The 22,837-nt window shown below is 50.1% G+C and overlaps 7 protein-coding genes across 7 annotated transcripts; all 7 read right to left on the bottom strand.

Moving 5' to 3' along the window:
* Positions 1 to 6,480: 6,480 nt before the first annotated feature.
* Positions 6,481 to 7,880, bottom strand: BKA67DRAFT_537687 (uncharacterized protein; the record flags this gene model as incomplete). Its single annotated transcript, XM_046100368.1, has 2 exons — positions 6,481 to 7,031; positions 7,091 to 7,880. 2 exons carry the CDS (start codon positions 7,878 to 7,880, stop codon positions 6,481 to 6,483), a joined length of 1,341 nt encoding a protein of 446 aa, XP_045956113.1.
* A 304-nt stretch (positions 7,881 to 8,184) lies between these two features.
* Positions 8,185 to 9,422, bottom strand: BKA67DRAFT_572040 (uncharacterized protein). Its single transcript, XM_046103267.1, has 2 exons — positions 9,400 to 9,422; positions 8,185 to 9,322 (listed from the first exon to the last, which is right to left on the bottom strand). The coding sequence occupies exon 2, from the start codon at positions 9,121 to 9,123 to the stop codon at positions 8,662 to 8,664; it is 462 nt and encodes a 153-aa protein (XP_045956112.1). The 5' UTR covers positions 9,124 to 9,322; positions 9,400 to 9,422; the 3' UTR covers positions 8,185 to 8,661.
* On the bottom strand, positions 9,267 to 12,206 carry BKA67DRAFT_339338 (kinase-like domain-containing protein). Its single transcript, XM_046096291.1, has 3 exons — positions 10,312 to 12,206; positions 9,400 to 10,264; positions 9,267 to 9,322 (listed from the first exon to the last, which is right to left on the bottom strand). Exons 1-2 carry the CDS (start codon positions 11,986 to 11,988, stop codon positions 9,488 to 9,490), a joined length of 2,454 nt encoding a protein of 817 aa, XP_045956111.1. The 5' UTR covers positions 11,989 to 12,206; the 3' UTR covers positions 9,267 to 9,322; positions 9,400 to 9,487.
* A 739-nt stretch (positions 12,207 to 12,945) lies between these two features.
* On the bottom strand, positions 12,946 to 14,085 carry BKA67DRAFT_521283 (putative HAD superfamily hydrolase; the record flags this gene model as incomplete). The annotated part of the gene is made up of 1 exon (XM_046098263.1): positions 12,946 to 14,085. One exon carries the CDS (start codon positions 14,083 to 14,085, stop codon positions 12,946 to 12,948), a length of 1,140 nt encoding a protein of 379 aa, XP_045956110.1.
* A 2,902-nt stretch (positions 14,086 to 16,987) lies between these two features.
* Positions 16,988 to 17,945, bottom strand: BKA67DRAFT_521142 (SCO1/SenC-domain-containing protein; the record flags this gene model as incomplete). The annotated part of the gene is made up of 2 exons (XM_046098249.1): positions 16,988 to 17,416; positions 17,499 to 17,945. The coding sequence occupies 2 exons, from the start codon at positions 17,943 to 17,945 to the stop codon at positions 16,988 to 16,990; spliced, it is 876 nt and encodes a 291-aa protein (XP_045956109.1).
* Positions 17,946 to 18,605: 660 nt separating this feature from the next.
* On the bottom strand, positions 18,606 to 19,076 carry BKA67DRAFT_339304 (uncharacterized protein). Its single transcript, XM_046096290.1, has one exon. It carries the CDS (start codon positions 18,967 to 18,969, stop codon positions 18,721 to 18,723), a length of 249 nt encoding a protein of 82 aa, XP_045956108.1. The 5' UTR covers positions 18,970 to 19,076; the 3' UTR covers positions 18,606 to 18,720.
* Positions 19,077 to 19,430: 354 nt separating this feature from the next.
* BKA67DRAFT_537681 (uncharacterized protein) lies at positions 19,431 to 22,337 on the bottom strand (the record flags this gene model as incomplete). Its single annotated transcript, XM_046100367.1, has 3 exons — positions 19,431 to 21,673; positions 22,283 to 22,301; positions 22,332 to 22,337. 3 exons carry the CDS (start codon positions 22,335 to 22,337, stop codon positions 19,431 to 19,433), a joined length of 2,268 nt encoding a protein of 755 aa, XP_045956107.1.
* Positions 22,338 to 22,837: the final 500 nt, after the last annotated feature.

The raw sequence follows: 22,837 nt of genomic DNA, 5'->3' as shown, positions 1-22,837 counted from the left end.
TGTCATAGAATTGTGCCCCGACACAATGCCGTCGTGTCCCACTTCTATTTGCGCTTCATATACAAATGGTGAGATGAATAATGACTAGTGCTATGTGTTTCTTCGAATGACTGACGCAAATTATGTTTGTTGTGGTGTCAGAGCTTGTCTGTTGATACGGCAGACCATGTAGTCGATCTGATTCACTTGAGCTTGTCGTTGCAGCAGGGTCCATGAACTTTGCACTCTACCTACAATCCACCTTGAAAATCAAGATTTGGTCAATGGCCTGGACCTGACAGATTACAATACTTCATAGTTGAGAGCTATTATTTACGAATAATTTCCGCAAGCAATTAGTTCAATGCATATGCATTGATTATAATACCCAGTCAGTCACATCCTTCATGAGGCCAATCGCGACTGTGCTTACGACCTAAAGGGTGCTGTTCAGGAAAAAATTTATCTAATACAGATTGGGTAACTTTCTCTCAAAGAATACGGGCGTGCCTAGACTCAAGTATTGCAATACGACAACAAACTAGACTGCAACAAATAAGTTGGGTTAATAGTTGTCAGGACACGATGCAGTGCTTAACACTTTAACCCCATCATTTACCTACGCATTGAATCGTCTGATGAATCCTCCGCAACCGAATATTAGAGGGCATCTTCGGTTGTTCTAGCGTGCTTCTGGATGCGACTCTAACCCCTGTTGGAGATCGTCCGATGGACGGGCTCAAGGATCGACCCTGAGCTTGTTGATAGAGCCCACAAAGCCCATCGTGAGAATGCCTCGTTGAAAGAAAAGACAATGGCGGTCAGCGCGGCTTCAAGCAATGTGCTCAATTTGCAACCATCGACACCTCAATCTATGCGGGGGATACCTCGTCGGCGTTAGTATCCCCTATCTGCGTATCGGTGATTGCGATGAGCGCTAATCGAACGCACTGTCGCACAACAGGAGCACGGCCCGGATGCTGGTTTGGAGTCTCTGTATTGACACCTGATAGACAGCGGCATTTCCGTTCTTTGATGCCAAACATGCGCTTGCAGTCCCGTGAGCACCTGCGGCCTCAGAATGGCCTCACCCTTCGAAGTAGAAGCGTCTTGGCATGGTAGTGGGAGCTCTTGTTTTTGTGGCATGCCACGATGCTGTTTAGCATAAGCTGGATAGATTGGACGGATCTACTGCGAAAGACAAGGGTGTGCACCATGCCGGCACCAATCAAAATTTGTGATTGGTTGCAATTCTCCAATATCACCATCTTTTTTCATCCCTTGCCGTTATGATCTCCGAAAGCCACGGCGATCATCGAAGGTCTTCGACAGGGCAGTGAAGCCAGGCTTTCACGCCTTTTGTTTTGATGACGCTCTCGTCCCTCGTCCATGCCTCCCCTCTACTCACGCGAGGTTGCTTTTCTGGCTGATCTGTGCACTTGGTCTCTGCTTCGACGTCGCTTAATGTTAGCCGTCGAACGTGCGTTGAGCCTCTTTCCGCATGTTCCGGGCCGCGCACTGCACAACGTGGGAAATCTGACTGGGTTTTTGCTGAGGGCATGCGTCGCCCGATAGCCATGTCCTGGGAAGCAGTACTTGGTTTCTCCAGCCGGGGATGCAAGGGTCCCCAGCATCACAGGGTTCCAAGAGCACGGGGGACGGGTTCAACCAGTGAGCGCTACACCTATTTGAGGATATCTCGACCGTCATCACATAGCATGGGCTGATGTGGCTGCAGACGTGCTCGAAATTTGAGCCTTGAATCTGAATATTATCATGATTATCTCCGAATCTGCGGCCGAGCTAGAATCCTCCACGACCGGGACTTTTGCGACCTGATGTCGGCTAGCATTGCTGGTTTAACAAACACCAGCTAGAGAAAGTTCCATTCGACATCATTTAAACATGGAATGGCATGGGACACGGACAAAATTTTCAAAGCTTGCTAGTTAGTTGACGCAAAGTCGGGACATACTCAAGTCAAGCGGATGATGTTTTCCACACCGGAATTTTCTGAACATGAGCACAGATCACGACTTGAACCTGATCTCACTCAGTACGCACTCGCCTGTGAGGGAGGGTTCCATTAGGATTTGTGACGTTAATTGACGGAACCCTAATCGGTTGGTCAACCGTTAAGAAGCATGGATTGGTCTGCTAAACTCGAGTGACAACACGCGGCGAATAGGGATAACCCCTTGCCAGCCACGCGAATATAACAGCGCTATTATATACAATCCACAGCGTTCGTTGCTTCCCGACACTGCAGCTAGTCCTAAGCGATGTTCCAATTTACAAACATTGTGAAACGTGCCAAACAAAGCAACGGCTTTGTAAGATTATTGGTATTGGAAGATTGGCCTCTCAGCATGCCTCGCAGACCCTTTAAAGCTACCCAGCTACCTTTTCTAGGAAACGGCCATGATCCCTTCAATATGTTTACTACATTTGGACATCTTAGCAGGTCTCCATAAGCCGAATACGTGAAGCGCAAAGTAATGGAACCCAGCAAGGAATCAAGGTTTACCTTTGCCACTCCACAAGGAGTACTTTTGAGGACGTCTGGAAGATGCCGCGAGCTATTTCTCTCATTATTTTCACGATACGTACGCCTCCTGTACAAGTGGGATAATGGCTATGTGAGCAGACGAAACACGCCGAGTTTTCTCCAAGGCTAAGGCAAACATAATGTATTGTGGCCCAGCACCACCAACCATCTAAGACCAACCTGACCAAAACATTTGCTGATATTTCACATTTGTCGATGGCTACTTGCGAAAATACATCTGAAGTGGGCCCGGGTGATGTCGTCGACATGTAGCGACCCCCTCCCATTCACCAATCCTCCCAAGCCCTTGGAAACCCCCCTCTACCTGAACACCCCCTTCTTCTCCACCTCTGATGAATGTAACCCTAGGACTCATGATTCACAGCAGGGATTACACGGGCAAGACGGGACAATGTTATCTGACGGAAACTGGCGATGTAACCCCGTGAATCAATTCCATACCTTGGATATGAAGGCAGTCCGAAGTGCCATCGAGCTGCCAACCACCAAAGCAGGACAAACATAGCCAAGTACGGCTGTCCCGAGGCAGTCTGTTTACATCCATTCCTTCCTTGCGCAAGCTTGACTGCTATACGGCGAGTCAGTTTCATAGGTTGCATGGTATGAACCGCTGTCCAGTGCTCCACCCGGCGAGATAATTCCTAATATCCTGGCGTTCGGGAAGCTGTTACCGACAGCTTGTAGAATACCCCATACCAAAATGAAACTCAGCATTGATTTGTAAACTCACTGGGAATGATCAGCACATATTTTGATTAGGTCCCGTCGTCAAGAAGAGATATTCACCTTTCTAAAGATCAGCGCGAGGTTTCTTTTGCTCCATATCGGCGCTGCCCCTGCACAGAATGCGGTACTTCCCTCCTCGAATACGGTGTTACCCCCATATATACTTCATCGTCACTTGCATATTTGTTCCATGGATGGTAATCAATATGAAGATCATGATTAATTACCCACGCGCCGGATCCTCTTCCACCACGGCGATGCTGCTGTTCTGGGCGATGATGTGAACCCACGGCAATGGAACAGAGGACCCGATAGAGAGGCTGTCCTTCCATGGGTCTCGGCCCACAGCTTCCAAATCAAGGGGAGGGCAGTGTTCGTTTTCAGAGAAATCCCAAAAGACGAACCCATCCTTTGGCGGCTGCAGCAGCCTCCCGGCATACTTTACCATGCCCCCGAGTGGGTTAAATCTAGGTGTCCGAGATCGACCTTGCTTCTGTACTATCCGAAAGGTTCCCCTTGCTCACGGCAGTTCCTTCGGACCATGACCAGGGAGCACACTGTTGTGCTGCTGCTCCGTGTCACCTGGCTCTGTTCTGACAGGTCTGGAGAGAGGAAACAGACAGCCAGAGAAAGCAATCAATGAAAGCCACTGCGAGCAACCTTCCGAAAATGGGCTTCAGCTAAAGCAACTACCCGATGGAAGGGAGTCATCATTTTAGACCAAAGTCTTTCTACCATGCCCAAAGAAGCACGGTCTCTGCGGGGGGTCGCGCAACGGCCACCAACATACAGTTTGGTTCACGTGGCTTTTTTTTTTTTTTTTTTTTTTGCTTTCCCGCTCGCCATCGGCTCGAAATTCCTCCTGAAAATCATGTGGAGCAAGGCATCCGGTACTCCACACGGTCGAGTCCCCTTTCAGTGGATTATCTTGGGATGCTTATCACGATGTTGTTTCTTTTTACAATTAAAAATCAGTCGACGGCTGAAAGTTAAAATGAACCTCAATTCTTTTCTGCGCAGGTTTGCTATACAGCAGTAGGATCGACGGCAGTTTTTCCTTTCGCAGAAAAAACCCGCAGACTGTATTTTGGGAGACTACGAACACACGATCTGATCCCTTTCACAGTCTCATTGATTGGTAGGTCATATTAAGAAGACTTATCGGACTCATGCAGACGAAACCCCGGAACTCGGAATGCCCATAAAATCTGTATTGCTTTGGTCCTTGAGCCACCTCCCCACTACGGCACGACTCGAGGGCCATCGCAAGTAGCTACGCAGTTAAAGTTTCGACGTTACTACGTAGACATCCGGTATCATGCATATTACGATTCAGGTAGCACTTCTGATACTGTCAGAGGGGATATGTAAGCCCTGGAGGGTTGCCCGTCCTCAATGCCTCACTGACGCGGCCACTAAACTCGCATTGGTGGAGTTATCCTCGTGAATTTCGCAGCCAATAGGAGGAAATACCAAGAGCTTCTTGCAGCATAGCCTGCCTTCAGCTACCGGTAATGTGTAGGCTTTCGAAGAGATGACAAAGGATCAACCGCTCGACGCCATCGGTTGAGAACGTAGAAAAGGTCATCCGCATCTAACGAGCACATCTGTAGTGACATCCCTGATCTCGGGTTTCTATTTGTCAAAATACAAGATCCCGGTTGTCCAGCGCATACTTCCCACGAGCACTGAGAAGCACGCAGGGCACCATCTTGAAGAGTAAGACATCTTCCAGGGATCTTTCGCACACGGACCGGCTGTTGGTAACCTGGTGCTCGGCGTAAGGGCAACACCCGCGCTTGGTGGGTGATCATCCTCATGATTGGGTGAGGATCAAACCAGTGATCTGCATGCATCCGTCACTGGCCAGAAACAGCCAGTCTTCTATGTTACTTCTCCCCTTATAGTCATGGGCCATGACCAAAAACGTGCGACGGTCCGCCGGAGACCCTTGCGGGATGTGTAAAAAAAAAAAAAAAAAGAAACCCCCCCCCCCAGGGCGGGCCCGAGGAATTGCTTATAGATACATGTCACGACGTGTCTACATGATAGAACATGCTTTTCGATGCTCTCTTTCAGCCGGCATGGATTATTAGTCTGTGAACCCGGAATAACCAACGCCAGACAGCGGCTACAGCGCAAATCCATTTTAGCATTCAATAAGGTGTATCAGGATGCATGTGATTGATGCTGTGCCACTGACCTACCTGAAGATGACGCACATGAGTGCTGCCGTGCTCATGCTGGCCTTTTCCGTTTAGTGCTATACGAGTGGCCAGTAAAACAGTGTATTGTCATGGGAGTTTTGCTACGGAGAAGTGGTGTGCATTGCATAGTGGGTGTGTATCGGGTCATCGTGGTAGGGGTGTGGTGAAATTCCAGCACGCTGGCACCATTGAGCTCTTGCGCCGATTAGCACACCATCAGGCTGCTAGCACCGAGTTATTGTGATATGTGGCCATTGGGGACGTGTAATAGTGCTTATCCAGTTAGAAGTATAACACCCTCAACTGACTGGGGGGTTTTCTCCAAATAATTACAATGTGCCAAGTGCCCAGTGTGTAAGCGAAACCTGCAACATATCGTGAACACTCCTGCCATGGCTAGCCCTAAATATTCAGGAACCTGTGTATGTTGTCCTACTCTAGAATCTCGGAAACCGGAACAAGCGGGGTGGGAAAAGGTTTTATTGTCTTTCGATACGATAATCAACTTGACAAGACCACAGCGGGACTTGCCAATGGAAATCACCACGAAGAGTGGTAATTACAAGGCAGTGGCGAGCCAAAGCCCCGATGAGAAGCAATATAACTAATACGACCCGTCCACTGCCGCCCTTGGCCAGTCTAATGTTGTTGTTGTCCCGTACAGTGTTCAACAAGAATATGCGTCAGAGACCTCGCTGTGCTTAATATGGCTAGAATTAATATCATCTGACTGGAGTCATACGGCAGGAAGCTTCGCAAGATTTGCTAAGCTAAGTTACCTCGTCACCAGAGGTTCACGAGTGTCGATGTAACATAAATGTACCGGGTGCAAATTTTATGATTCATGTTCAATTCGTGTTGGATATCTCGAAAAAGCACGTGGCGAGGCTCCTATGCCAGCCGCAGAATCCGCGAGATGTACCAGCGTGTATGTACAAGTCGCCGTGATGCCATTTTCGTTTTGTCATGCTGGTATTGCGACAGGAGATCGGGCAAAGGTTACTCAATGACCTGAACCCAGTTTTTCTCCAGCTGACGCCTCTCAAAGCGAGTTTCAGCCTCTTGACGAAGAACTTCCTCTGCTTCCAGCTTATCAGCTGCCGCCGTGGCAGTCTCCTTGACCTGATTACGGACCGCACTCGTAAGGATCTTGTACCAGCCATTATGTGCCTTACACCGCTTCTTCTCACACATGTTCATTGTAGCCTCATCGCCCTCGTTCAGCTCGACAGGCGTATCAAGTTTTCCTGCTGTGAATATCGCTTGACCCTCAGGTGAATCGATCCAGGCGACGAACGCGTGACGGACAGAAACTACGTCCAGGCGATTATCGTAGCCGCAACTGTCTTTGGTAAGCTTTCCCAGCTCGATGGCAGTCTGTCTTCGTTGATTCGCCCAATCTATGAGCTGCATCATCTTCTTATACTGCACGATCTCGTTGCCGAGAGAAAGACGCTCAGCTGCCGACGTTTGTAGAAATTTCTGCTCCTCGTCGCTGAGGACGCCAGGGCGAGTAGGCAGGCCATTGACCCACAAACCTTCGATGTTGCCTGTTGGGAAGTGTTAGTGGTATATGCTGTGGTAAAACACCTAAACCACAAATGCTTACCGAAAGGCTGATCACCTAACTTCCAACCGCCATCGTTGGCTGTCGAAGCTAGCAGACCCACGAAGTCTTCCTGTGTCAGAACTTCTAATGCTTTCCGGGTAGCCACCTTTGTGGGCAACTTCCCAATCATGGCGGCCCACCACGCATCGCAATGGTCGTTTGAGCAGAAAACGGATCGTGTGTCCTTCTTGCCGTATAAACGTGCCGCATTGGTACAGCTGCCGAACGAACACGTTTTCTTGTACTTTGTGTAGTTCAATTTGCCGTCAGTGCAGTTGGGGCAGACGAAGCGTTCCACAAGCTTCTCTCCGAACTCCTTACTTAGATCGACGCACTCTCCATGGAACCAGTCTTCGCAGACGTCGCAACTTATCATCCATCTGTGGTCGTCGGGGCCGCGGCAGAGGCAGTAAGGGCCGTTGTCGATCTCATCATCCGAGCTGTCATCGTCGTCATCTTGCTGAGGTTCTCCAGATGCATTCTCCTTCTTCGGAGCCTTGGGCTTTGTTGATTTCGGCCTCTTAGGGCCCTTCTTGGTGGCGGCTGCCGTGCCCTTCTTCTTGGGGGCAGGCTTCGGCATCTTGGTGGCTGTTGGTGATGGAGATGATGGTTGTGTTGCGTATGGTTCTGATTTGATGTCTAACGAGGTTGAAGCTTGAGCACCGCTGGGTTGCTCGACAGATTTTAGGATACCTGCATCACTGTTGGACCCATTGGTAGGCTTGATGCTCACTTCGGCGTCAGCCATGGCCACATCCTCCTCACTTCTGCCATCTTTTGTGTCCGCCATCCTTGATCTGTAGGCTGGTACGACAAAACAAAACAACACAACAAAACAAGGGGTTTGTGGTTCGTTCCCTCCCTAGCCGCAATCGTTGTTTACGCAAACCACCTCTTCCAGGTCTCGCTCACTTATTCAAGCTTTGTTGATTTGCTTTCCCAGTTGCTGATCCGTGCATATTTCCTCACATACGCTGAAGGTGTTTACTTCACAAAAGCAGCATAAACACTCCAGGTTCCGTTAATATGATCATGGAAATACCAACAAAAACAAAACAAGGTATGTTTGAATGAAACCTTGTGAGATTTATTGATTTGAATTAGGGATGAGCGGGCAGCCACAGCAGAACAGCTAACAAGGATGAGATCGTGGCGCAATTCGTTATCGTTATCGTGCTCACGCTAACTTCTGAACTCGTGCTCAAGTACAATAGGACTTTCATCTCAACAGCTTAGGCCTATATTTATGATGGGACGCACCCAAATACCATAACGGGCGCACAAATGAATTATGAAAAGTACAGCCAGAGATCTGGCATACAATGCGTTGAAGGGATATATGGCAGATCCACGTTGTCGATAATAGCACTGGGATGTAAATGAGAGCCCCTAGCCAATATTGTTAATCACATGGTTGAGGAAGCACCCGGTCTATGCAACAATACCACAAGGCAGTCCTGTAGCTATCCTACATCACTACCAAGTTCTCCGCTTCTCTTCGCTTCGATGCCGGTAGAGAGGGCTGCCCTGGCCCACTTGAATGACCATTCTTCATCCAAAGCCCATGCGAATCACGTTTCCATCCCATCCCTCTCCGGCTTCCTTCTCGCAACCGCGCTCCCGAAGACACCACCGGCCAGCCCAGCGACCGCGGCTCCGAGGACCGCGGCACCACGATAAGCGGGCTTGAAGTCGCCCCTCTCCAGCGCTCTCATATTGCCGAAATACCGGCCGGTGCCGTACAGGATGCTCCCGGACCCCAAACCCATCAGCGCGCCGACCAGTAATTGCGAGTGCTTCTTGTCCTGGTGCTTCCGCAGCCTGTCCTCCTCCGTCTCCTCCGCCCGCTGATGGGACGGCAGCAGCTCTGTGAGGTCGAGCTGCGAGAAGCGCTCTATCGCGATGCCGAGCGCGACGAACCCGAGACCTGTTCGGATCCACGCCAGAAACGTGCGCTCGGATGCCAGATGGTCTCGGGCTACTGAGCCCGTGTTCTTGTATAGCGGCGCTGCGAAGCGAAACCACGGCGCCATTGTGAACTTATGTGATAGATATGCTGATGTAATAATCTGGCAAATTATTGGCCCATATCGATAGAATGACCAAATCAGAGCCGCCAGACCAAATTCAGCGCTATCAGAGACGCGTGAGAGGCCCGTGCGGATACGTAAGGATGATCATTTCTACAGAAGTAGACGTTTTAGGCTTCGGTTATCATGGTCCTACTAATTTCTACTGGTTGTAAGTCTCAAATCATGATTAATTTGCCAGTTATTACTTGCATTCTATAAGTACTCGGTGCTGCTTACTTTCGCTCGTGTTGAACCGCGCGTGCTCGCCATGCCCATCTCATGTGCCAAGGTCCTGCGTACGAAGAATGAGGACGTAGAATGCTATCTAGTAGTCAACTATCTTGATTTTCTGTTGTAGCTCTTTTGGGAAATCCTCCAGCTTAGCAAGTCCCAGCCCTACACAGTCGCCCCAGAAGAAAAGTGCTCGTTCATGAGCATATCCAAGGTAATCGAACTCATCAGCCTCACCTTCCTCCTCCTCGGGCGCCACAAGGGAGGCAGGTTGAGTTCCGGCAACCTCTGGCTCTTCGATAGACTCCATCTTTGAAAGACCTGGAACCTTCGCTTGCATGATTCCCCAAGCGATCCAGTGAGCGCTGTTCGCTGTGCGCCACAAGCGTGTCTCATCCATTAGGTGCTGGATCTGCTTTTCGTTTTGCTCCTCACGGCGCTTCTCGTCCTCTCTCCAACCTCCAGGTGGTGCTCGAGCATCTAGCATGAAATCCGTGATTGAACTGCTTGCTCCGGCCATGTACGAAGACATACCAGGTGTTCCTGGTGTTTCGGCGGGACTGTCAAGCGGAGTGAGGTTAGGCGTAGAGCCACGATGAGGAAATTGTGGCCGATGGTTCACATATGCCTTGAGGAAACGCTTTTGTTCCGCTGGTGTTGGATAAGCGGTAGCGTTGCATCCATATGGCCTCGTGGCATCGTGATAGTTGTAAGCCCATTCTGTGAAATGATTTGCAAACTCTAAACCCCTGGTATTCGCAGCTGCGTACTCGAAGTCGATGACAATGAGTTGTTTGTGTTCATTTTGTGGATGTAATAACGGAGACTTTTCGTTATCAACTCTCACGCGGAGAATGTTTCCATATTGGGCCTATTACAGTCAGCAAGTTTCACAAGTAAAGGGAGCCGTATACTCACGTCGTTGTGGCCAAAGACAAGCTGCTCTTTGAGAGCTTGAAGCCCACCGTAATAGGCTTCCACATGTTGCCGATACTTGTCAAACGTCTCCCTGAATTTCGACCATTCGACACCACATACCAAACCACGTTTTTTCCAGGCATTGGCGGGGCCCTTGAGAGATCCCAGGTCACCCGATAATATCTTCTGGTCGAGAAACGTTATCCTTTTCTCGACGTTATCATACCAGGAGTCCCAATTCCTGAACACATTGGGGCCCGCTTCTCTTTCCTCGTCCAAGACCTCAATTCCATCATGAAGCTCCCTCATCCGCTTTGCGATCCTCTTGGACGTCTCTGGGTCTCGAATATCAGCCGGCGTCAGAGTTACCGCATCAAAGAATTGCTCAAAGCGGCCATTCTCAAATATGCCAAGCATTCGCGGGCCAATTTTTTTACGGGCCAGCCGGCGAAGCACATTCAGCTCATTTTCGCGGTCGATTTCAGCCTGAGGACCGTAGACTCTGAGCAGCAACTTTGCGGGGGTTTTCTTTCCTGGCTCAGATTTATCCGTAATATCTTTTGGTGGCGAAACGACGTAGACTGCATTTGTCAATGCGCCGCTTAAGCGCTCCACGTCGATAATGTCCCCACCTTCTAGAGGTACACGCCTCCAGCCCTTGATTCTAAGAGTATGTGCAATGCGGATGATGTCGTTCTTGAAAGTAATCCATGCTTTGCGCTCCTCATCTTCCTTGCGGTTTGAGATTGACGCATTGTCGTCTATTCCACCTGTTTTTCCGCCACTATAGCTCATGGTCTTGGAGTTATCAAGTACAGCATCGCATTTCGGTACGATCACATCACCATCATGATAGTCTGTGTCCGAAGAGGCGGTTCGATGCAGATGGAGCAAAGATCGTTTCTTCTGCATTCTTCTACCCAGAAGTTTAGGGTTATAATGCGGGACATTGTTCAAACCAAGTGCGCTCATACTATCATCAATGATCTTTTGGAGTCTGTCCAGAGAGACATCACTGGACTGAGAATCGATCGAGTAGGATCGGCTATGTCTACTCGTCCGCGCTGAGGAGCCAGCTGCTGTGGACGAAGAAGCTTCAGCATGATCTTCTGATGTGTCTGTCGGGTCCGCCTTGGAACGGCCATGACGACTTTTCCTCGATTTCCTGTTAGTCTTCTTGGTGCGTTCATGCTCAAGCCATTCAGCAACTTGAGAAACGAGTCTTGAGCTCAAGTGATGATGGCGATGGTGCGACCCGGATGTTTCTGAATCTGTGGGGCCTTGATCCGGAGACTGATGGCTCACAAGCCTTGAACTAGGATCAAGAGTGCTCTGGCTCAACAAGGACGTCCTAGAGGAGTTAACAGCCGAAATCGGCGGACGCCCACTGAGTCGTTTGCCAACACCTGCAGAGAATTGTTTGATAGGATGACTCTCCTCCGGACTCTCCTGTTCCGGTTCTTCGATTTGAACAGCTAAAAACATCGTTAGCGTAATGAACGGCTGAATATCCTTCATATTAAACGAATGGATTTTGACCAGTTCCGTTTGCCCGAGCGATTTCGATATACATTGTCTTGTACAGGGAAGCCAATCCATACAAATCAGTATCAACCTATACGGCAAGTGGGCTTTCACTAGAACCAAGAACGATGGTTTGGATATGCAATGAAACATGTACACTGGATCTGTGAGACATGGTGCACTGAACGGCGATCAACGAGGCAGCACTGCTCGTACAAACACGACGCTCATACCGATCGGTAAAATGGTGGACTAAACGGCGACAAGAAATAGCACAAAGGGAAGACCAACCTTTCAGAGGCGGCGTTCGCTCATGGGCGTCTTCGGTCTTGAGCGCAGGCCTGAGAGCAGGGCGTCCGCTCGACGCTGAGTCGGGTGGATTGGACATGTTCGAAGATATACCCAACAGGAGTTTGGGGATCAACTATCGTGAGGATGTAGGAACGGACAATAGACAGTATCGTTTAGGAGCCGACGTAGAAAGCTCACACGACCATTCCCAGCCCCTTTGTGGACTGCGCTAGATGTGTGCGGTTGTTCGCGGGGTCTGATAAGAGACTCAGTCGACTGTGGGTTGTGGCTTCGTTCGTTTAGATAATCAGTAAATCCAATTAATTGACGATGGCGGGGTCCTTGCAGGGGTCGGTTATTGGAGATTGGGCGCCGTCCTTCCAGAAAAGGTATGACGTTGGACCCTGATGGTCACGCAGCGAGTACCTCTAACAAGCTGAGGAATGCAACAGATATTGGGCCCGAATGAATGGTTGCGTTCAGGAACTGGGAGAAGTAATTGCTGCGAGCAACAGATAAGCACGGTTACCATGGTTCCGGCACAAGCATAGGCACAAGCACATGAACATGCTTCGAACGCAACGATGCAGCAGTGACGTAAGAGTAAACAAGGTAAGCTCAGCCCAAAAACCGGAGCTCGGTGGGTTGGCTCAAAGCCAATCGAGCAGCCGCTTTGTAGAACGTGACCGATTTCCACGTTGAGGAACTGCTAATTCACAACGCTCCAGTGGCCTGTTCATATTTTGGAACAGGCAGAGGATCTTTTGCATTTGATAAAGTGTTCGTAATCATGTGTCTATTAGCGTGGGTCCTCGTTCGCTATTGCCGCCACCCTTCCTGCTTCAGTGCCCATTCCACCGCCGCAGCAACATCGTCAACGACCATTTTTGGGCGATACGTTGGTTCTCCGCGCTCCGCACTCCACACGCCTGTGCGTACTAGAACCGAGGTCCATTTTGTGCCATCAGGGCTGTTGAACTCGTTCGCGCCTCTAATGTCGCTCTCTGGGTTGTCGCCGACCATGTAAACTCTGCCCAACGGCTCCATGCTGCTCAGTCCTAGGACCTTGGCACGGTGGCTGTTCAGCACCCTCTCAGCATATCGATATGTCTGCCGATATGGCTTGCCAATGACAGTCCGTTTCAGATCTACACCGTTTGTGATCTCACGCCATATTCCAGCGACTGCAGCTTGGAAGGCGCCTTGCCCGAACCGAGGGTGGTGGTAAGCAGCACTCCAGAAAAGATCAGGGTTTGAGAAGAACAAGGGCGGTTGGCCATCACTCTGCCAGCCTAACTTGCCATTCTTGGAGGAGTAAGTCCCAAGTACTCCGTTTTCTGACAAAAGCAAATCTGTGATAATCTGTATGTCTAATGCCCAATCACGAGGATCGTTGAACACGAATATCGCGTCGATCTTCGGCTGCGCACTTGGTAGCGGTCGCGCAGTCGCAGCATATAACTCTTCCATTAAAGGTTCAAAAGGCCAAATAGTCGGATGGGCTGACAATATATCCGCCGGCGTGATCACATTGTTGAATCCGTAGGCCTCGGCGATCGTGCGAGACTTTGCCGCGTCAGAGCCTATGACTAAAATGTTCTTGTCGCCCAGTCCTTCAACACCATGAACGAGCTCCTGGAATGGCGTGTGAGATTGAACAAAGTTCTCGGTCGAAAGCTCAACATTCAGCTTCTGGCTGAGCTGAGCAACGCGATCCTTCTCATGCTTTCCACCGCCATTGGTGAGAAGAATGAAGGGTATGTCATTCTTCTGTAGATACTGCAGACTCTCCGAAGCGCCGGGGATGGGCTTTGCTACGTGCAGGAGGACACCATCAATGCTAACGATTGTGAGCGTGTCGTTTTCGTGAGACGGTGATGTGTACTCACTCAAAAGCAAAGGCGAAAGGAGGCACCTTTTTACCACTCTTTGCACTGTAGCTCCGCCGTTGCCTGGCATCCTTGAAACCTCGGGTACATGCGATTTGAACTGCTGTGTATTGTCCCAGGTTGGGGCTGGTCGACAGGCCAGAGCGGGGCCGCAAGACCTGACCAAAAAGCCGCGTGCTACCACACGAAGATCGTATTGGAGAAGCCATCATGCTAGACCGGAAAACAAACAAAGTCATATTTCCAAATACATGTCTTTATAATGGTCAAGCCGTGACATCAGACATCTGTATGTTTACGTGTTTCAGGAGAAGTGGATCGTTTAAGGTACGGGAGTCACGGTAGTTCCGGGCCATTTTAGGACAGCAAAAGCGTTATCAGTGGGGCTAAAGTCCTACCCACTTCAAGTCCAGCATTGAAATAAGGAAATCACGATTAAGTTTACAGCGTACATAACGATATTTAGTCGTACCTTTCTTTACTATGTCTCTTAATGCCTACCTGATGTTACGACTTGGTAGTTGGTGTGGGAATGACGGCAAATGCCGCCCGTCTTTGTGCTGAAGGCATGCCAGCGAAGTTGGTGGTTGCGCTAACAGCGATTTTGGTGATCTCCAAGCCGCCGACATGACGACTTAGAAGAAGAGTGACGTGAATAAGAGTAGCGCCCTCAGGTTCGGGGTGCTTTCCGTACCAGGTTTCCTCATAAATGTCTTTTTTGCTCATCATGCGTGAGATAGGTGACTCGCTTAGAAATTTTGCAAGGAACCCGCGCACCAGGGCGGTACTCCTCGAAAGTGAATACTCTTTGGTTCTAAGAAGCCACTCATACAATCGATTATTGATGGAAGAGAGATAGGTAACCAATTGGATGCGAAGACAGTCTCTTCCAGCCATCCTGGAGAGTCTTGTTGGGCAAAGACGGCAAAAGGTCTCTATAGTTTCAGTAGATGGAACCCTGAAGACATATTCCCTGAAAGTGTACAACATCCTCCCCCCCAGTGCCTCAATTGCGCGTACTGGAACTGAAACACATCAGTATTCAACGGTCGAGACAGCTAGGGCTATGTGTCAGGGAAAGTACTGCTCAGCAGCTGCTATGAACGCCATCACACCAAACTTCATACTGGAGCTGATAGACTGAGGCTTATTAGGTGTGATAAGCTACTATCGCAGAATATGTTTCTTTTAATTAACTCCAGAAGGCCATAGACCACGAAAGAAGCACCAACGGTTTCTGTAGAGAGCTATATGCCGCATTTCAGGAACCGACCAAATTTCATCTTGTTGTGGACATAAGTGCAACCTGGGTCAAAGATAACGATATTGTCAGTTTTCTTATCAATCCCAGCGTTTCTCTCGTGCAGGTCGCCGTGTATCAACGCAGGCGGAAATCCGCGGTCACCCATGCACAAAAACGCCTCACAGTCTAGGGATCACGGTTTAGGTGTTTGGCGATGCTTTTTGGCCACGTACTTCCGCAATCCTCAGTGTATCGAGCACTTTATGACCGTTGTTCCGCCCCCAGAGCCCGAAGGGGAATGGGATAGTTGCAATAGGTTGTACATTCTCTACCATTATCTGATAAGCTCTGCACTTTTTCCTGGTAACAATGGAAGGCGAATGTAAGCGCCCACCCTGATACTCTCAAGTCGAAGAGGATAGTGAACTTGGATGGAGTTCCGGCGCTCATGAAGACAAGATTGACCTTTGCAATAAGTACAAATTATTGAGGCGTATGTAATGTTGGTCCTCGACGCACTAGGAAGTATGACCGACCAGGAAAAACTTTGAGTACTTTCATATTCTTTTTTTCTTCTTCTTTTCTTTTTGCATGATCAGACTGAATATTTACCAACAACGTAATTAGTGCCTTGAGTCTCATCTGATGCGAGAAAGTTAATAACGACGGGCAGTTCTGATGCTTGCTGCACATTCCCATATCTATCTGCCTAGTACTGGCGTAGAGAATAGAGGGCCAAGACTGCCTATTTGATAAACAGCTCTGGTGAGTATGTTCGGTATCTCCATTCAAGAAAGCTATTGAGAAGAACATACCGACCAACAAGAGTTAAGCTAGAGGCCCCCTTTCTTCTCTTCTGTGGAAGTCCAAAAATTGCATTGCTCCTGAATCAGCGCCTCCATATCACTTTTACCACAGTAAGCATACATAAAACATCCATAGCATCGTCTAGTAATGTCTCTTATCTTTCTTGTTTGGCAAAAGTTCGTTTGTTCGGAGTCATCCAGAGTCTACGACTCCCATCACGAGTTGCCTAGTAGCCCGATTTGTTGGAACTGAAGTGGTCAAGGATATGGTTCATTGTGGCGAGAGGTGATTTTACTCTGTGGGGATAAACCTCAGAGGATGAGTGGGTTACAGACGGGCATGGATACTGAATTCAGGGCACGAAGATGTTGGATGACAATATTCCAGATTTGGAGGCATCGGTGAGTTTTGTCAATGAGTTTGAGGAAGATAGAGTGAATGAAGTAGATTGTGATGGAACGAACCCGAAGTTGAGGTTGGGTAAAAGGTAGGAAGCAGAGTGGGTTAATGGGATGGATGAGCTCGGTAAGGGCAGAAGAGCAGCATTTGAGTGTGTTTGGGAGAAGCATAGTCGACCCTTGTCATGGCCTAGCGGCGAGAAAGAAAGGTGAGAGGGAAGAACGGCAGACAGTTTGGTATTGACCTTCGAAGTTTGTTCCAATCGCTATTTTAGGAAGTTGGGGGGGGGGGGGTTCCTTTCTTCTTTTTTCCTTCTTTCTTCCTTCTTTCTTTTGGTCATCAATTCTTTTTTAATGTTTATCTAGCAACCGATTTGCCTTGACGAGGAATACTTCTACTTCTGACCCACAATGGGCGATAATCTAATATATGGGTACAAATTGTTGTACAGTAATCATTTGTAATACAGTCGTTTACATACCGAGTAGAGTTGTTATCCGCTCCCTTTACGTTTTTGAAATCTTTACCTGCTCACAGGTCCTTTCCAGTCCTTGGTGTGATCTAATATAATCTTGGCGGCTGCGTCTGGGCTGTGCTGTCTGCCCAGTGCTTCAACGAAGTCACCCTCTGGGTCCATCAAGTAGAAATAAATACTGTGATCGACCAAGTAGTCCTGACCAGGGGCCACGTTTCTCGGGGTGCTGAAGTAGACTCGGTATGCCTTGCACATGTCCTTGATCTGGTCGTAAGTGCCCGTCAGACCGACGAAGGCGGGATGAAACTCTGCCAAGTACTCCTTGAGCACGTTGGGGGTGTCACGGGCCGGGTCGCAGGTGACGAAAACTGGGAGGACAGCACCGGGGGTCTCGGCCTCGACCAGGTCGAACATGCGGGCCATTTTGTCGAGCTCTTCCGGGCAGATATCAGGACAATGGGAGAAACCGAAGTAAACCTGATGATGTTAGTCACAGATGCCAGCCTCTGGGCGGATTCGAAGACAAGGCAGGAAAAGGAAGGGAAGGGATTGGACTCACCAGACTGTACCTACCCTTCAAATCTGCGCTTGTGAAGGGCTTCCCATCCTGATCGACCAAGTCAAAATCGCCACCGACCTTGGGGGTGCCCACACCCTTTGTGGCCTCGGCGATGCGCTTCCGTTGCATGCGCTCCTTCTCGTACTCGAAATAATAGACCAGACCGGCGCTGGTGCCCACGAACAGCAGACCTGCCTTCCAGGAGAAGGGGCCGGTGCGGTACCTGCTCTTCTGCTCCTCGACGGAGCGCGACTTGAAGCGGCGCTGCTCGAAGGAGGGCTGTGTGGTGCGAAGAGGACGGGGACATTGCTGCTGCGACGATGCCGTGGGGCGGGTGCTCGATGTTGTGGCATTGGCGGAGGTCAATAGAAAGCGCTGGCATTGTCGCCGGGTCTGCTGCTGTTGGGGTCGCAAGAGCGAGCGCAGAGCGCCGGACGAGGGCGCCATGGATCGTGACATGGTTGCTGCGGGCTCGGGGAACCAAGACTGGGACTAAGACCAAAGACTGGGATTGATTGTTTGGACACTGCCGTAAGGTCCAGGAGGGGACGACAGGTGGGAAGTGCGGAACGAATGAATGGTGATTGTGTCGTATGATGTGCCTCTGACTTGAGCTCAAGCTCAAAAATGGTTCCCGCGAAAATAAATTTCCAATTCGGACGGACGATCCGGGGGTGTGCAAGCGGCTCAAAATGATAGCCAAGTTAGGTTAACCAACTTGCATGCAAGTAAGTTAATCTGTCTGTACCTACATAGTACAGAGCAAGCGCCACACCAGGTCAGAAGCTCACGCCACAGCCGGCGGCTTTACACTTGGGCATTGTTGATCCTTTGTCGACCTCACTGCTAATAACGTAGGCCACCACCCGCAGGTTGCCATAGACATTACAAAACATGGCGAAGTATTTACCATGTTACACGATAGACAACCTCCTCATTGTGCATGTGCCGCGTAAGACTGTAGGCAAAGATTGGAGGTGCCGTATGGGCTAGGCCGTGTCGACCAAAGCGGCCGATCGACTACTCATTTCACGTAAACCTTCTTCACATCTGCCGCCAGACTCAGGAACGAGATTCAAAGGTCGCTGAGGAGGCTGGGCCCGTCCCACGCCGAACGATATTACTCGTGCTATATCTACAAATACAAACACCGAGACGTGCAAGATACAGAATGCAGACATTCTGGTCTATCTAGTACACATCTCCCTCAAAACTCCAATTATTACTTGCCATAAATTGGCTGTGGCCCCGCCCTCATGTATTTTCGTCCCCCGCGATTATCCCTCCACCGAATGAATGAAGCCGAAACGATATATGTATGCATACATATACACCAAGTGCAGGTGCCAATCCAAAGGATGATGCCGTGAAATCTGGACAAGAAACGAATTGTGAATAAAGCAAAAACCGATTCCCATATGATGCCAATCCTCAACCTACGCGAATGCCGCCGAATGCCGCCGAATGCCATATAGAAGCTGGCTTTTGTGTTGTTGGTGCTTTCTGATCCATTACTTCTTCTTCCCTTTCTCTCCCTTCCCCCCCTTCTCTCCCTCACTCCCCCTATCTCTCACTGGACATCACGGAGATAGAGAGGATCGCCAGAAGCAAATTACGCCAATCAATTGCAAAGTTCTCGCTTCCAACATGCGCATGTGGTATCTCGACAAAAGTCAAACTTAGTGTATGTGCTCCGCCTATGTTGAAAAGAGTAAGCACCATTGTGTACTCTCTGAAACACCAAAATGCCAAAGCAGTGGTCGTATCATAGACAGTTGCAGATCATGTCAGATCTCTTCTCTCTATAACGAAAGAAGATGTCAAAGATCATATAGACAGGTTGTATTCCAGGTCAGCAATGTGACTCATCTTGGAATGAAAAAGTGACTGAGACGCGACGAGTCGATCCTGTCAAGGCGAAGAGTTCCACAATCAAACACGGCTGACCTGGCTCTGGCTTGCGCTCGTGCGACTGCGCTCCTCCTCTTCCTCGAGAACATCGCTCAGTCTAGTCGGATGATGGTGTCGAGCGCCCCCTACAGTGTCCCATTCGGATGAGCTATAACCCGCCCCCGAGTAATCTGGCCGCGGCTGTGCGCCAGTCGACGTCGGATATTGCGTAGTGGGCTGCGCTCCGGGGGTTTCAAATTCGTCTATTCCAACGTCAGATTCACCATCCGAAGCGGGTGCACGGAAGGGCATCTTGTTTCCTCGGGAGTCTCCGACAAAACGCCCACGTGCATCGACTGGGTACTCACCTTCGCTGTAGGCCCCCTCGGAACCGTAGCTGCCTTGGTGATGAACAGTGGTCGGAGGCTGCTGAGAAGCACCAGTACCAGCCCCGGCCCCAGACGACGATGCGACAACGGGCTGAACAGCTGGCGCTTCAGAATATTCGGGGCGAGAGCTAGACGTCTGTCCATAGTCGGATTCGCCTTGAGCATATGGCTGCTGGTCCCGGCGACTGCTATGGCGGCTGACTCCCTGAGTCATGGGTACAACTTGCACGCCGCCAACAATTGTCGGGTGGCCCTGCTGAAGGGATGTGGTTCTGTCTCGCTCCTCCTGCTCGCGCCGACCGAGCTCGTCCCAGGCACGACGGGCTTCCTCTTTTGAGATTTGAAGTTCCTTGCGCATCTCGCTCAACAGCTTCTGGGTTTTGGAGTTACCTTTCTCTTGTTCTAGGGCTTCACGGATTGCATCTGCTCGGCTGCGACGTTCTTCTTCCAAAGCTGCCTCCAACAATGCTGTAACTTCTTGGTTGCGCTCAATTTCAGTGCGCGTTTCAAAGAACCACCGCTGGAATTTGCGTTCCGAGGAAGCTCTGAGACGCTGGAGCTCCACCACAGCATGGAAAAGGTTTGCGCCGGCGGAAGAGAGATCCGATACGTTACGCGCAAGTTGCTGCGAAACCGGATCAAGGTTAATCTCCTCTGCATTCTGCTTGAGTTTGCGAATCCAGAAACTAGTTAGGCCCTCCCAATGTGCCGACAAAGTCTCCCATCTTTCAAATGCATGAGGGAACGAGTTTCTACCCCGCCCAGCTGCAGTCACGGAATCAGAGGTTGACAAGTGCTGCGATTGTGAATGCCCGGCTGTCGCATCTGCACTAGAAGGTTGTTGTGTCTGATGTGGTGCGGCTGTTTGGCGTTGCGATGGCTGTGCAGAAGCACCTACTGCAGCAGTTCTCGATGGTTCACCTACACGGGGTTCGGCCTCAGGACCTGTACGGCCACTAGGTCTGGTGGTCGTTGCTCTTCTAGACACATTAGAATCGACGCCGCCAGGCAGGTTCTGCCTAAATTCAGGACCCCCAGCTCCAGCAGGGGCTCTTCGCTCAGCTTCTCTCCGATTTGCTTCCTCTAATAAGCGAGCTTCTTCGGCGGCATGTTGACGTTCTGCTCGCTCTCGTTCCTCTCGCTGCCTAGCCTCTCGGGCTGCTCGCTCTTGCATAATCATCCTGGGCCCTCTAATCCCAGATGGTGAACCTGTAGGAGCTCGAGCGGCCGGCATTCTTGAAGATGAGCCGCCGTTGCCATTGGAGGTGGGTATGCCACCGCCCATTAAATCAGCCATTGAGGCGGTTTCCTCGACAAAATCAGAGCTAAGCTGGTGCGGACCACGCAGTAGCTCTTCGAGCGTATACAGAACTGCGCGGTGAGTGCGCTTCGAGATACGGAGGACAGCGTCGGGCTCCGGAAGGTCGAATCTACTCCGGCGATGTTGCGACCCAGGTGAGTCTTCTTCGTCGTTATCCTCACTGCTCAGATCTTGAGAAAGCTTCCGCGGTGGCGGACGAGGTCGCACACGAGCTTTGCCCTTGCCTTTATCTTGGTCGCCAGCTAGAACGTATTGACCTATGGGACCAAGAGTGACAGTGACCTTGGCAGGCGCAGACTCAGGCTCCCGGCGTTTTGGTTCTGCTGGCTTGGGGCTGGGCGTAGCTGAGAAGCGTGGGGTGCGCCGCAAGCGATGCTGTGATGAGGGAGTTTCTGATCGCTGAGCCGGAGTAAGACTTGAAGTACGTGGTGGGGGAGTCTGTATCAGAGATCGGCGCTGCTGGCGCTGGGGTAGTGTAAGTGCAGATGGGTCGTTACGGTCGTGACGGTCGTGAGATATGTTGGGGTTTGGTATCGACAACTTTGCTATCGCGTCTCCTGCAGCCTGGGGAGAAGCTGGAGAAGACAAGTTGTCAACTCACCACGTCTGTGGTGGAAATATTTGGAGAGTCGGTTTATTTAATGACGTATCTTGAAGCTGTAGCTAAAGCTGTACACCAAGTTGAAGCCAGCCAGCTCTGAGAATGACGTGTCCAATTTTCGTGATGGTGGTGGGCTTGGTGCAAAGGCCCAAGGATATCCGGCCAAAATCAGCAGGCAAACGTTGCAAACAAGTTGACACACAGTGAATGCAAAAGTCGAGAGAGAAATTGCTAGGTACACCAGAGTATGTGTAAATGTGGGTGTTTGATGTGGTACCTCTTTGCTGGGATATGTTTGTGGTGATAGAATCTAGGAGGCTGGTCCGGCGCAGGGAAATGCAGATGGCTGGTCAACTCAGTACAAGCCGGATGAGCTGAGCTGATTGAAGAGACCTTGCGCCGCGGCCAATTGACGATACTGCACCAGCTGGAAAACGACCAAAGTAATTCAATATGACTGATGGTGAAAATGCGCTTGTTTTCCCGTGGCGATTCCACACCGACACCGCACTCTTTGCAGAAGCTCTTGAGGCCGCCGCTCTTTGGGCGATCCCAACTGCAATGGCCCTGCCGCCCGACTCACTTTCACTTTCACTGCCGGCCTAATGGTCGACAGCGCCCGCGCTGCCTACCCACATAAATGGGCAATTGGGTTGAGCTGGGTGCTCCAAGAGATTATATGACTCCTGAGGGACTGATTACTCGCATGCGCGCATCCCAATGGCCTCACGCTGTAACAGTCGTGTGAGTTGAAAAGATGAGAAGGCAGCTGAGAATACCGTGGAAGATAGCGGCGGAGTGGCAAGCTTACCGGCGTCAACTGTTCGCTTGCTTCAAGTCGCACGGCCCTCAGCTAACACTTTAAATGGCACTATTGACCAACAGACTTGAACTACGTTCTTCGTTTTTAATCTATACTTCTTCTTTTTTGGTGAAGGGATCCTTGGCATAAGTGACATTCAAGACAATATCACTGGCCCATTACTCTCATGTTTCCGACTTGTCTAAGTTAGCCAGGTACCAATCTCAATCTGGGGCTGTTGTGATCGTGCCTTTGATGGTTCATCTCATCAGTGAGAACTAAGTAACTGCCTGAAGGTAATAATTTGGGACAGCCATAACGTCTTCTTTCCAGCTT

This window comes from Truncatella angustata, assembly GCF_020726525.1.
Source record: "Truncatella angustata strain MPI-SDFR-AT-0073 chromosome Unknown BKA67scaffold_6, whole genome shotgun sequence".
Taxonomy (NCBI): Eukaryota; Fungi; Ascomycota; class Sordariomycetes; order Amphisphaeriales; family Sporocadaceae; genus Truncatella; species Truncatella angustata.
The sequence above is the reverse complement of the archived record's forward strand: the minus strand, read 5'-3'. Positions and strand labels throughout refer to the sequence as shown.

What these genes read in the sequence shown, in the direction of transcription:
- BKA67DRAFT_572040 (XM_046103267.1), bottom strand. Translation starts at nt 9,123, where the DNA reads ATGGCGCCGTGGTTTCGCTTCGCAGCGCCGCTATACAAGAACACGGGC.
- BKA67DRAFT_339304 (XM_046096290.1), bottom strand. Translation starts at nt 18,969, where the DNA reads ATGGCATTCGGCGGCATTCGGCGGCATTCGCGTAGGTTGAGGATTGGC.
- BKA67DRAFT_339338 (XM_046096291.1), bottom strand. Translation starts at nt 11,988, where the DNA reads ATGTTTCATTGCATATCCAAACCATCGTTCTTGGTTCTAGTGAAAGCC. An exon ending in TTGTCTTTGGCCACAACGAC is followed by an intron (nt 10,265 to 10,311) that starts GTGAGTATACGG and finishes TGACTGTAATAG; the next exon opens with GCCCAATATGGAAACATTCT.